We start from the raw sequence: 15,027 nt of genomic DNA, 5'->3' as shown, positions 1-15,027 counted from the left end.
AACAGATGACCCGCCAAAATGTCATGTGACATACAGTGCTGGTGACCGGTTCTTGGCCAACTGTCGTTCAGCTTGAAACTTCTATGAAACTGCTATGTGATATTCTCTCCTCAGCAGTGTCATGAATTTAGGTCGAATATAGTAGCAATTATTTAAGTTTGAAACAGTTTGCAAGAAAGAGTTTTCATAAATCATAATGTACATTTGGGCAAATGATTCAAAACAAGAAATATTACTCTAACTAATCTACTTATTTCCCGACTATCAAGGTGTTATCTATTTACCTTTGCAAGTACATGTACCCAAATATTTTCAGAACTGAATAATTCATTACATATTAGTAGGCGGAAATAACTAGCAATAACAACTCGTAAAAAGAGGAGCCTTGGATGAATCTAATCCCAGGAGATTAAGGGTAACATCTGGGGATATGTAATGTCAACCTTGAATTTGTCTAAACTGTGGTACAAAATGTCAACCTTGAATTTGTCTAAACTGTGGTATAACTTCCATGCATTTAATATAAGAGATCGTTGCCATACCATATCTCTGCATTATAAGCAATGTCATGCTGACATATTTAGGAATCTGTCACTTGTCTATAGCTCCTGCACTTACCTGGAAGCGGAGAATGATGGTCCAGATCAGACCGAGGGTCAGGCGGTGGCTGCCGTCAGTGATGTCATGGGAGCCCATGTTCTCCAGATGCACCCTCTTCTCCTTCAGGAACTGGAGGGCTTTGTCAACGTTCTCTAGACAGTGGATTCGCATCTTGCCTTTGGTTGGCTTCGGCTGGAATAACGATGACAAAAAAAGAATGCAGAAATATAATTATAATTACAAAAGTGATGAGAACACTTGACAGAGAAAAAAATCAAAGAAGGCATTTTTTTTTCACGACACAAATACGACGAATGGAGAAAATTAAGGAATGACTTATTATACATGTACCGTAACAGTGCACTTGTCGACACAGAACATGTGTTGTTTACGTAATGTTTCCATTTTCAAACGCTGCTTTATGCATATGATTTTGAGTGTGAAATTTCTTCCTCAAAGATGGAAAAAAAGTTACTTGATCAAAACAGTAATAGCGGAAACGGAACTGTAAAGGCTAAAGAACTTTTTGAAAGAATCCAAATAGGTTCTAAGGTTCTTGGGATCAACTTAGCCCCTAATTGGGAACCTGAACAAAAAAGTAATGGAAACAAGATCATTCCCCCCCCCCAGACATGCCAGAATTTAACTTAACACATAACATTGTTGAAAAACACTCTCCAGCTAGATTTATACTTTTTGATGTACCGTGCTCCAACTTTCCATTTACTTGCAAAGTTGAACAATGCAATCCCTTGATAATACTCTGGATTCTTGCCTAATAAGATGATCTTTTGGCCTTTGTAGCCTGTAACCTGTGCAACTATCCATCAACTAAAACCCAGCGCTATCCCATCCTACCAAAATACAAATCGAATCACTAATGTTGCTACATTTAGCATTGTGACTTTGGGCGTGATCCCTGGCTACATGGCATATATTTCGGTTTATGGCTTCTGACTAGCGCCCCTGGAACAAAGACATTGACAAGTTGGGGAACAGCCAATGCAGGGCTGGATAGCTCAGTTGGTAGAGTACCCCAATGTCAGTCCGGAGGTCGTCGGTTCAAACCCCCCTCCAGTCAATTTCTTTGTTCAACTTTGAAAAAAAATCACTATAAAACTTTTTAGTTTCACATGCTCTGTTCAAGAATGTTACCCTGACAGATATTGGAAGCCTTAAAGGGAATATACAACATTTGCTTTAACTGTATTAATTTTTCAGAAATGGATGGATTTGGGGAGTTAGTATTTTATAGTAAATTGTGTTACACTGACTTGTTTGAGGTTTTGTGTTCGTAGATGCTGGAAAAACCAAGAAAAACAATCATGTTCCTGTAGTCTAGTTCCCTGACCCAACTAAAGATAAAATGGAGCTATTTATAGAAGTCGGGGCATTGTAAGGTCAGGGAACCAGTCTAGCTGGCTTGTACCCGTTCATAGGTGTGTCATCGATTGCAAACAAAATGCAGACTAACTAAATATGATAAATTGGGGGCAGTATTGAAACAAAATTTTTTTTTAATTCCAACCCGGGTCGGCTGACCAGTGTTGGAAATTGATACAAAAATACCACTTTTCATGAAAATGTCAGCACACCAGTTGCCACGATTTTACAGGATGTTTTAGACTGTCATTCATCACTGACACAGTCCAGTAAGGTATTTCATAATAATTTGGTAGTTTTGTTGTTTGATGTCTGCAAATGTTGTATATTCCCTTTAAAATTGGGGAGTCAGGTTGGCGTAGCGGTACTTTCCTCGCCTTCCACCGCTGTGACTCGGGTTCGAATCCCGCCTGGGCCAATATGTGGATTGGGTTTTCAGTCCCTACCTGATTCCGTGGGTTTTCCCCAGAATATTCTCCTGGGCTTTTCCTCCCACCTCTAAAACTGTAATTTCTTCTCATTGTCTTCTCTCCACAGGTTTCTTCAGGCTTGCGAGCTACAGTGCCTAGGGCACTTTTGAGGAATCCTAGGTTTCATTACCAAAAATGATTAATAATAAATGCCAAATGTGGCAATAAAATGTTTGACGGTTGGCCATTTGACTGCAAAAAATCCAGGTAGGTCAGGTTACAGTAAACACACAGTTTTTTTGGCTCAGGCAATGTCACATGCCAACAAAAATCAACCCAGACTCGGTCACAAACAATACAATACCATTTTCAAATGATGTCAAAAGAGTGGCATTTGACAATAAAGCGCCACAATTCTGCAATTAAAATACCATCACAGTTGTGTGTGTACGTGCATAGTACACTTGAACCGGCAAAAAGCTATTTGTATATTTGGTTGATATTCTAATATTTGAATATTCAAGACAGCCCTACAGCAAGTACTTCCTGTTCTTGGCAAATTTCTATGCTGCCGAACTCAAATGAAATTGTACCCTGATAAAAATGCCTAAGTCCTACCCTTATTCAACCTAAACCTGAAGACACATTCTCAAGTCTATATGCACACTAATTCGCTGAAGCGAAATCTCATGCGGAATAGCATTTCGCTGTGATCGGCGCTTGTAAACAGCACCTGCGACATGACATCCGACCGACCGACAGCACGACAGACAGACTTGTTGTCAGGCAACCTTAACTTGTCAGCAACCATTTCAACACATCTAATGGGAAAATGCATTTTGCAGTGGGGCCTTTCAAAGGGGTAACTACATTTATCTGCTTTACATAAAACTGGTTGGCGAGTATGAATACATTTAGATGTACCTCCTAGTTAAACAAAATCTGGAGTTGCCTTGTTCCTGTTTTGCTTTGAAAATTTAACAATGCCAATGTACAGATTTTGTCAGTCCTTTTATTTTTTTTTTAAATTAAATGGCAGGGAATCATGTATGTTTCAGCAAATAAAATTTGCGATTAAAAGATTTACCTAATGTCAATTCATTTATGAACAAGCATTCAAACATTTAACAAAACACTTTCTTCATGTCAACGACTAAGTCATTTAATGACGCTAACATAAAAACAAGCCAGTTCACAATTTCCAGAGATAAGTGTATCCTTAATTGTCAGCGTTACTTATTACATCTGAGGCAGTGACTCAATTGCTGGCTGGCAACTGCAGCTAATTTGTCTGGTGTGAGGAGAGGCTAAGGCATGCATAATGCTGGCTGCACATCATGACCGTGGGCACACATACACACATCGAGAGGTGACGTGTACAATGTAACTGTGTGGTGTGTTCTATGTGTGGGTGTGACGCCGACGTCGGGGCAGGGACCATGAAATTTGAAAGCAACATGAAAATGGGTTAATATGGTGCATGCTGCGCCACGTTGTGCTATGCATTTAGATTAGGATATCATGCCGCTCAGCTGGAGCTCTGTGTTTAGGCTGAGGCTGACAGAAATCTAGGGCGGTGTGTTTTCTAATGGACACGTCCATATTTTGATGCTTTCCCCATCCAATACGGAGATTCAATTTGATAACAGTCATCATTAAAAAAAAGAAGAAAATATCCTATTTTTTCTTTGCGTTTGTTATTCACAATGCATTTTTTTGCAGAAATTCATTTCTACTGTGATATTGTAAGTATCTACTTTTGACACTTGATTTAATTTAACATTTGAGTAACTTTTTCAGAGCTCGATCAAGAGTTATTATCTGCTAATACCCAATTAGTTAACCAATTACAAAATATTACAATGAGCAATTAAAATGACTTATTCACATCAAACCCCTGAAAAGGTCGGACATGCAATGTGTTTTTTTCTGAAGACAATTTACTAGTCATGAATATTTAATCAAATCCGAAGATCGAGGATGATCGAGGCTTCCTCACCAACGAGCGTTTTCCGCTCATTATACATCACCGTCCCATCACCTTCCCTCCTGGGACTAGACCTATGGGGAAATATCATGGTTGAATGATAATGCTATGCAAGGGGCCCAAATGCAAGGGATGTACATGTACACATGTATACTGCTCACGAGACACACCCCCGTGTATTTTCTGCATGTGCCTATGGATAGGCCTCACTGCATGTACACGTATAATGTGAAGATCACGCTTGACATGTGACAGCGAGTTATGTTAACTCTTTAATACCCAAGCATTTCAAGCACTTTACAGAATTACAGTACTCAAGCCTCCTATGCAAATATACATTCTGTGCCAAGTTGTCCTTGCAGTCAAAATATATCAAGTGACTGTTTTCAACAGTTAAGAGCTCCCAGCCTACATAAAGCAGGATTGACTGGCTATGGCTGTTTAAGTAACTTGATACAGCTATGCTTTGACTCCGGGTGAGTGACAAAACAGCTGTGACCACAACTTGCCTGCTTTGTCTGTTGACCCAGTTTGACTAGTCACAGCGCTTGCTTGATATATGACCTGACTGCTGGTGACTAGCCTTTGTTAGAAGTATAGCAGGGGAAGTGAATTTTGACGGTCTGTGACTGTTTATAATAGCGGGAGGGTTAAAGTAACTTTATGGTACAATCTTTGCAAAATTGGGACAGTAAATTAATAATTGCTGGGCCATTTAGTATGGAGCAAATCTACATAGTAGTCAGTTTTTTTTTCAGATTCAAGGTGACCTTAGTTGTATTTTTTCAAAGGGATGTTTGCATTTTCTCTCTTAATGCGGACTCCTCAGTTACATGTACAAAAGTGGGAATTTTGTGTATCATTTAAAGACCCTTTAAAGGAATGTTTTGGGAGATCCATCAAGAAGTCTGAAAAAAGGAAAAATACACCAACTTATAAAATAAAATAAATGGATAACTAGTCATCCCTGTAGTCAGCTAAATTAATACTACATGTCAAATGAAAATCCTCAATACCATTACATTTTTTATTATATTTGATAGTACCTACATGTAACATTAAAATTAAAAGTCTATATTACTGATAAATGCAAGAAAGAAAATTGTTCCATCAAATTTTTTTATTAATACATGCAGACATGTGATAATGCAATGTGGCTGTAAGCCCTTGTGAATAGCAGGTATCGTGACTCCCTACAGGCGTTTACATGAACAGACAATTTTATGACGCAATACAGAAACAAGCTAATGCGATGAAAAAAAAAAAATATTTGTCTGACATTTTGTGGATGAAGGATGGCTCCATACATGCAAATTCCGTGAACAGATCAATTAAACTAATACGACTGACTAATTTAATAATAATAACAATCCTGATTTAGACTATGTACAACAGTGTTTGAACTGATAATGTAAACATGCATTAATTAACACAACTACATGTATTTACAACGCGGGGTATGGGTGGCTGTCCTTGTATTTCCATAGCTATTGATTCCGGCATATTTGCAAGTCGGCACGATATTTTATGCGCAGACATCATGCCATTGTCTATGGCTCCTGATTGCCTGTGCATGCGATGTGTCACTCTCATCTCATTAGAATTAGACCAAGGTCTCTCTCTAAAATGGCAAATGCAGCACAGCACTGCAATGCTATGGTTCATGAGCAACGGTGGTTTTAGAGAATTATGTAGGAACAAAAAGCGAACAATCGATATGCGTGATGCTGTTGTTCTGCCTCCCCAATTACGACCTCCAAAAAAAAAAATTAATGTTTATATTTTATAATTATAAATCTAAGTTTAAAAAAATGCAATGATATTTCTCAATCTCTTGATAAATTCTCTGCTTCTCTTGATACATACATGTACATGTTTGTTTTATGTATGATTATTACAGGCATTTTAACCCTGCATTATCATGTGTATGAATAATACAGCTAACAAAGTGTGAGTTTTGTTTTTAAAAAAATGAGACGAAGGATCAAATTGCACATAAGACAAGGAAAGTCAAAAATCTTACTGCTTTCAAAATCTCAGAATTTTGTTTAGTATGCTTTAATTGTAAGCAAAATGGGACAAATTAATTTTTGTGCAAAGGATTTGTAGAAATTTGTACTTTGGTTCAAACGAATAATACAACTTGAAAACTAATATCACTGGATGATTAAAAATTCAAAATTTGATATTGCAATAACCATGAATTTAATCCCATTAAAGGGTTGGTCATCCTACCAGGGTCTCTGATTGAAAATTAAGGTTTGACGTAAACCCTGGGAATGAGGATGGATATGTTCAATTACACCAAGGTGTAATGTGACTGCATTTTGAGACGGGCTTATCATCCATGTGCCAAACAGGCTGCCAAGCCCAGCATTGTGAATACCTTTAACCTTTTTCTACCAGCACCATCAGCAGGGGACTTGTCCTTTCTATCACCTTGAACTGGGCAAGGTCAACGGCTACAAATATGTGCATGCATAATGGTGGCACTGCTGGCAGGTAATGCTATGCCTGGCCTGAGGTATGGGTGTGGAGATCAAGCACATCATAGGCCTATCATGTGTACACCGCACATCTCAAGGGAATCCAATTTTTAAATGTAATTATTTGGGGGGGGGGGGGGCCTCTATACATGATACATGTGATATGACTTGTTTTTTTTTCAAATTTAATTTCACTTATTATTTTCCCATTTAGATAAAGCCAGAATGCCATTAAAGCTAATGCATGCGAGGCATCACATTCACCACTGTAGGCTATAGGAATCCTCAGGAATTTTTTTTTCCAACAGTTTATTAATGGATATTCCTCAGAGCATTACACTGAATTATAATTTTTGTGTCATTTTCTTTTCGGATTAGCTGGAATACGTTACCTACTATAAGTTGCAAAGTATCACGGGCTCTTACTTTATTCACAATTTGAATTTGTGATCTGTGTTTCCTCTCCATGAATTTATTCTAGATAGAAAATTGGGTGTTTTTTTTTTAAATGACAGATTAAATTTCATTTGGAAAAATGACAGAAAGAACGCAAAAAAATAAAATCCTTGCACTGACCCAAAGGAAGAAAACCTGCCTTGTCCAAAGCAACCCCGCCCTTTAAAAATATTATTTATTTTTACAAAACAGTGTCAGTGTCAGACATTTACGACTTTTTAAAAATATCTCAGTGACCACTTCCCTGGAAGACATTACTGCATGTGAATGCTTAAAATAAAGAATTCCCCCAACAAAAGAAAAATACAGCCCTATGGCACATCATTCTCTCCCGGGTGTATTTGAAATTCTTGGCAAAGCCCGTTGGTTCTGAGTCTAACTGCCATTTATCCAGCCTGGTAAATTATGCATCGTGCCCTGGTTCACACAGGCCTGCTAGGTTGTAACGCTCTGTACATGGGGCCCTTACATGTATTTAATGGGAACGCCTACAACTGCTGAATTGCAGCAGAATGAATCACACTCGCAGCGGGTCTCTAAGACTCACTTCAATAAAGGGCTGTACAACGGATTGCATAAGATGGATTATGTAACAATGAAATGTAAACACACACTCTCTCTCCCTCTATACTCTAAAAAAAAAACCCACCTAATCCAAATGCTGGCCCCTGCATATTACTTCCCATTATAAGATATAATCATGACATAACTAACTCTTAACTGCCGAAATCCTCCGCGATCCACTGTTTGTTTATCAGTATGATCGATTCTGCTATTCAGGACAGTGCAACCAAGAAACTATTACTTGACATGCAGCTCAATGTCTCAATTTTCTATAATGAATTGTTAAATTTTATCAAATAAAAATGACGCACATATTTATTATATTTATATCATACAGTACAGACCCTAATATACTATGTCTTTCATGTGTCATCTTCAGCTTTTCATGCAGTTGATTTTGAAGGAAAAGCCTGCCTGATTTCAGACAATCGATGTAGAACATACGTGTTTACAAGCAATGTCACTCAGTATTGCGTTACATTTTACGTAACACAGATACATGACACTCCTCATGAATATGGTCCGAGATAATTCCAATCCAAAATTCAAGGTCAAAAGCGAATTGAACAAAAAATAGCTATCATATTCAAAGACATGAAAAATATCAATTGGGTGGTGCCTTTCGAATATCCGCCCACTGCAACAGGGATCAAAGACCAACCATTTTGGAAAAACTATGTATCACATGTCTCTATACTTGAACAAAATACGGACTAGTGAGACCAGGATACAGTGATATGGATACATTCTGTTTGTCATTTTTGAAACCAATATCTTGGTTGTATTATCATAATAAACATTCCTCACAAGCCTAAGCCGTGCTTTGACACCCCCAAGGACAGTTGCCCATCTGCCCTGAAGTTTAAAAACATACTTGTGAAGGCACAATGCTCAGCATATCAAAAATACTTCCTGGGATTTAAATATACATTTGCAGCCCTTCGTCTGGTACTGTTTATCATTAAAATGACATGCACTACAACTGTGGCATGTTTGTCATGACAATGTTTATCAGACGGAGTCTTCTTCACATCAACCACCTTGACAACTGCACGCAAGATTTTGAAAAGCTCACGAGATGTGCCACTTTTTAATTAAAAAACACATGGAAGTATGGGGGAGTAAAGAAGAATTAAAGGGACCAATTTGACAAGAAATCTTAAGTTGGGAAAGGCAACGCAGGAACTCCTGGGCCCAATTTCATGGAGGGGCTTAACATAAAATACTGCTCAGCAAATCTTGTGCTTAGCAAAAATTGGCAGAGTACCAGTCAACAGCAATACACATGGCATGAGAACTGTTTTTAATAAGCAACTTTCTTCTGTGCTAAGCAAAAATTCTGTGCTGAGCAGCCCCTTCAACCCTAACCTCACCTAAAGCTACAAAATACTACTAGAAGTAAACTTGTAGTATGAAGTACTTCAGCATATAAGTGGGCATAGCACTCATAGTATTTTCTGGTATTTTGTACCTGGGAACATAATGTTTGTAGTACTATGTAATATGTGGTAGTTTACCCTAAATGAACTTTTATTAAATTGACCCCTGGTGTAATTTCTAATAATCTGCCTTATTAACAAGATTTAGTTGATTGTTTTTGCAGAGGGTGATTTCTGTCAAAAGTCTGGTTTCCTTACTACCACAAATGACAGGAAGGAATAAAGGAATGTGACAAAAAGCTGTTGGTCTGTCCAGGTTTTAACCCAGGAGATTTGTGTCTCCTCTTCTAATATTATAATTAAAATAATTCCAACTCACAATACTGTTGAAAGTCTAAACATCGCATCACTATAAACATGCTCTCTTATATAATTTTGTTTTTAGCAAACTGAACAGTTTACACATCATGCCTACCACCAAAATATAATTCTTTGAGAGCTGCCTAAAGTTAAAGCTTATGGAAAGGAAAAAGTTCCTGCCTGATTCCATGGGTTTTACCAAGAATGTTTGCCTGGGGTTTTCCTCTGACCTCTAAAACTCAACATTATCTTCTCACCAAAAGTTTCTTCAGGCTTGCAAGCCACAGTGCCTACAACTAAATAATAATAAATTGTTATTGTTACTTTGGGCATAAAAACTCACCAGTCTTTCTCCTGACAGGACCTCCAGGAGCTTGATGAGCATCCTGCCGTCCCTCAGGTCCGTGTACAGGTTGACGATGCGGCAAGACACCCGCTGGAGATGGGAGTTGACCCACTTGGTAAAGGTCTTCTTCTGTACCATCTCACGCTCATCTGGAGAAAAAAAAAAACAAATAAAGAGCATGGTTTCCAGATTGCAACGAATCTAAACAGCAAAGATTTAATAAAAAAAAACCAAAAAAAAAACCACACACATTAGCTCAATGTCAAAGTTGTGGCAAACAAACGATTCTTGTTCAAGCGTATCCAACTTGCTTGAATTCCGTGCACCTTTCCTGAATGAAAAAATTGCAAACATGGTAGTACCAATACATGTAGACGACCCCCTGAATGAAAAAAAATTCGAACATCATAGTACCAATACAAGTAGACGACCCCCAAGTAGGGTCCTTCTGTCTGATTGCAATGAAAATACTTTAGCATCCATTTCTCTTGATGATGTAAAACGAAAGGGGAACTTGAGATCAAAGTGGATCAGAAGTTCACAGCCATTCAAAATTCCAAGGTTTGGTGAACATAGTAGCATTCCAACGATCATGACAACTGCTTCACCAGACTCCACATTATCAGTCCTTTGGTGATTAATTCCCCTCGCTAATCTCACCTTGCATGTGCGCAATCACTGACTCCATCTCGTAAATACCCCCGTCTTCCCTTTCAATTCCTACAGTTACATCCTCCACAGCCGATAGCTAATTACGCGGCGATCGGGATTCTGTCATGCCAAATTTCACATGACGACAACACCGGGCATTGCGATGGGTGTCTGTAAGCCCCAGCTTTGGCGCGGGGAGGTAACGCAGCTCCAAACAGTGTGCTGCTGGTGATTGCTTTTCCATGAGCACACTAAATTTGGTTCAGCGCACACTTGGGATTTTTCATCCATCAATCAGCTGTAAACTTATTTACCGATCCTGTATCACATCAGACACCCCGTAATTCCGTAGCTTCCATTCCTAACCCAATAATTATCCATTACGGTCTGGGATAACATTTTACCCATACGACAACTGGCTCCATTTACAACCCATGTAAATTAGACAGCGGCAACTTGGAATGAAGTAATTCAATTAGATATGCGACTATTAAATCATGAGATTCAGAGGGTAACACACAAGGCCAGGAATAAAATGTTACTTTTTTTGTATGTGTATTGCTGTGGGGGGAAAACAATGAACACGGTTGGTTGAATAGAGGAAATGATGTTCAAATACCACAGAGGAAACTTCAAAATTAGGTTAGGACATCAGTTCAAGGTGTGATACTGGAAACTGAAGTTGTGGTGTTGGTAGGGGAGTAAATTTAGTAACGACATCACCCCCCTTTTTCCTAAATATCATGAATATTGTGAACTATTTCACAAATTTAACATGTTCGATATTGGTCCTGAGCGTTTTCAACAAATATACAGTCGAGTCTCGTTAATACAAACTCGTTCGGACCAAGCCAAATTGTTTGTTATATCAGAATTTTGTATTAAGAGGAACATCGGTCCCATTCATTGTTCACATAAATGCACAGTCAGGACTAAGGCTTTTTGTTAGTTAAAACCAGAATTTTGTATTAACAGAGTTTGTACTAACGAGATTCGACTGTACTTATATGACTAGCCACCATCTTGACATACCAGTAACTAAAATTTGGATCTTGCATTAATGCAAGATCTCAAGTGAATAAAGACACTGTTTTTAGTTCATTATTGCCTAATTCATTGATAATTATATAGACAAATATATCTCAATGATTAAAATGATAAAATCCATGAATGAGGGTACTGTACCAACCTGTACAAGTTCTACTCTGTAACTAGCACTCCTTGTAGTGGAAGCAAACTACTTGAAATTATATACCTAAAAACACAACTGAAATGAGCATAAATGAAAAGAGTCCCGAAACATTCAAGGATTTGTTTTGCTTTCACCCACCTGCAAGTGCCTTGATGCGGGAGCGCTCAAAGAGCTTAGCTCCCCCTGCATCGTCTGGCTCTATATCCATTTGGACGTCGTTTTCCACCATGGCTGCTGATTGACCAGGCCTGGCGGGGGACTAGATGCGGGCTGCAGAAAGAACAAGTAACAATTAGTCTATAACTATTGTCATTATGGTGGTTGAAGACATCATTGTAAAAAAATGGCAACAAAACAGAACAGTGAATTTAGTCCCTAGGCCCTTTTTGCTAGGAACCTTTACTATTGCTGATCCCCGACTCTGGAATGAACTCCCAACTGACATCAGGCAGCAACACAATATCACTAGCTCAAAGTCGAAACTGAAGACCTTCTTATTTCGAAAGGCTTTTAACATGTAAATTGACTCTGTTGGATTTTAAATAAGTGGTCAGTAGGCCAATAGCATTAAATTTGACATTTTAAAATTTTCAGTTATTTAATTGAATGGAGATTCCTCTTTTCAAAGTTAACAGTTTATGGGGTTTTAAATGAGTAACTTGTATTTTATCTGTAGTATTCACGTACCGGTTTATCTTAATGATTTGACTTGATTGTTGTAGGTTTTCGTGTATTTTTATTGAATTTTTAAATAACTTAAAGTCTTATTGTTCTTATTGTTCGGCGCATTTGATCAATTTTATTTGGAAAATGCGCGGTAGAAATGTTTATATTATTATTATTATAACCATCCTCAATCCTCCAAAATCCACCAAAATTGTGTACCTATGTTCAAATGAATGATACCCAGCGCCTCAATCCTTAAAAAATGTCTGACAATCCTGCCTCAAAAGATGCATTCGTCCTCAATCCTCCAAAATCCTCATATCTATGCTAAAAAATCCACGTGTTTCAACACCATTCAACCTCAATCCTCCAAAATCCTAATGTTTCTCAAACACCATTCGTCCTCAATCCTCCAATTAGATTGAGGTGGGTTAGGGTTAACCCATTATCCCAATATCAAAATGATATTGTAGCATTATGACTTTTATCTATTAAAAAACATGTGCAAGGAGAAACTGGCTATTAGCAAGGTTCATCATATTATTTCTCAGTTTACAGGACTTTCTAGAACAGGATTAAAACATCTGTGATCTCAAGAACATCTGTGATCTCAAATGACACTCTACCAACTGAAGTATTGGTTCATTTAATGATTTAAAATGAAGACATTTTATCTCTGATTGCCATTTGCCTGGGGTCCCCCCCCCAAAAAAAATTCAATCAAAATGGTACATGTATTACTTGATTTTTTTTTACATATACTGAAACAAATTATCCAACATAAAACTAACACAAAGGACATAGCATAAGTTTATAGGCATTTTTCCCCCTTCAAATTCAGACTAAATCAACTATGTAATATGGACAGTGTTCAAAGATGCGTTCCTCGTGTATTTTTGAGTTTCGCCTCAAAAAACAGATTTTTTTTTTAATTGCTATTTTCTAGAAATAGAAACGTTAATCACTTTTGAACGAGGAAACATCGAAAGAAAAAATCCACCGCAAGGCGGGTTCATTTGTGCGCAAAACGAAAATCCGTTTTCAGAGGGTTGCAGATACTATGGCCAAAGTCTGCATAAAATAGTTTTTTTGTTCATTAATTAAAACAAAACATACAAATGGCAAATTCGTTGGTTTTTTGTTTGTTTTGTTTTTAAAGATTACCAGGGCATACATCTTTAAAGCTACAGTCCATCATTTGTAATTTGTGCATTTTGTTCGTTTGAAGCAACAAAAGAGTTCAAAATCTAATGAAGGATACTGAGCAACTAACCTGATGAAGTTTCAGCTAAGCTTCAGCTGTACATTCCGAGAAAAACAGCATTCTAAGATCTCAATTTCAAATCCAAAGTTACTGAATCATGTTTTGAATTGTTTTGAATTGCAGCTATACGCGACGTCGCGCACTGATCCGACGAATTATAACAACCGCGCGCGCGTGTGCGTCGTTCCAATACTTGTGCGCGCTGCGCTGAATAACAAAACGAACTACTAATTTAAATTTTCCTACGGTGCTTCTTAAGAATCACCGTTGGAAATGCCTTCTTTCGTTGATTACTTCAAAATGACAGCTTCCCAGAAAGAATAATTTCACAGGGAGTTTAGTCCCCTTACTATCTTTCAACCAAGTTTGTTTTTCAACAATAATTACGCCAGTTACTTTTCGGATGGCTGCAAATGATGGACTATACCTTTAAAAGAAATAGTGGTGTGCATTTACGGTTAGTATGAAACACGGATATCCAGGTACCCGTAAAAGAAACCCAACCCCAAACTGAAATCTTTCGCGAACGTCGTTTGTCGCACTTTGAAATGCACAAAAACGTGAAATCTGTTTAGGTTTTTCAATTAGAAAATTTTGAATATTCCCCACAAAGAGCAAAATTCTTTTTCATTGTCTGAGAAGTAACTATGTCATTTGTAAAATTGGTTACGGGTACCCAATCCCAAAATCTGGAACCGGTTCCAGACATCAGTGGTTGAAAACTCGGGTACCTGACTCCGATACTAAACCACCCATAAAAAGAAACAAGCCTTTTTCGTCCATCAGGCAACAAAGCACACAAAAAAAGAAGTTCTGGTTCCACTTTCAACTGGCAATTCATCGAGGGCACTGTGCTATGGACATAAGAACTATTTTGAACACTGATTGGGCTTATCCTGTTCCTGTAGGAAATACTTAACTTCCTCAACGAGCGTTATCACTTCGTAAACAGCACTGGTCAGAGATACATGTATATTGTGTTCACTAAATTTTGATACACATTGTACACATTGCTGCCAACTTTTCAAAATCACAAGGAGTAATCAACCTGCGCAGTCATTCAACTGCGCATATACTAAACATAACAGTGCATGTACCAACTTTTTTTCTCTTTTTTTTTCAACATTTAATTTTTTAATAATTTATTTGTTTACTGTCTGTATTTTGTTTGTTGAGGTCAAATAAATAATAACAATAATAACATGTGCGCACATTTTTTTACATGCTATCGATGTTGAGTTTCGAGTTTGTATGTTTTTACACACGTTAGGGCTGCCGTATGC

General features: G+C 37.8%; 1 protein-coding gene across 2 annotated transcripts in view; it reads right to left on the bottom strand.

Annotated features, from left to right (window-relative positions):
- Window positions 1-15,027, bottom strand: part of LOC119741235 (spectrin beta chain, non-erythrocytic 1-like) — a 58,403-nt gene that overhangs the window by 37,125 nt on the left and 6,251 nt on the right. For both annotated transcript variants that reach the window (XM_038216978.1, XM_038216979.1), the window contains exons 2-4: window positions 11,953-12,084; window positions 9,969-10,120; window positions 619-792 (exon numbers count right to left, since the gene is read on the bottom strand). In XM_038216978.1, the coding sequence (XP_038072906.1) occupies window positions 619-792; window positions 9,969-10,120; window positions 11,953-12,043 (417 nt within the window). In that variant the 5' untranslated portion in view covers window positions 12,044-12,084. The remainder of the gene's footprint in view (window positions 1-618; window positions 793-9,968; window positions 10,121-11,952; window positions 12,085-15,027) is intronic.

Source organism: Patiria miniata, unplaced genomic scaffold (assembly GCF_015706575.1).
Source record: "Patiria miniata isolate m_02_andy unplaced genomic scaffold, ASM1570657v1 HiC_scaffold_5, whole genome shotgun sequence".
Classification (NCBI taxonomy): domain Eukaryota; kingdom Metazoa; phylum Echinodermata; class Asteroidea; order Valvatida; family Asterinidae; genus Patiria; species Patiria miniata.
The sequence above is the reverse complement of the archived record's forward strand: the minus strand, read 5'-3'. Positions and strand labels throughout refer to the sequence as shown.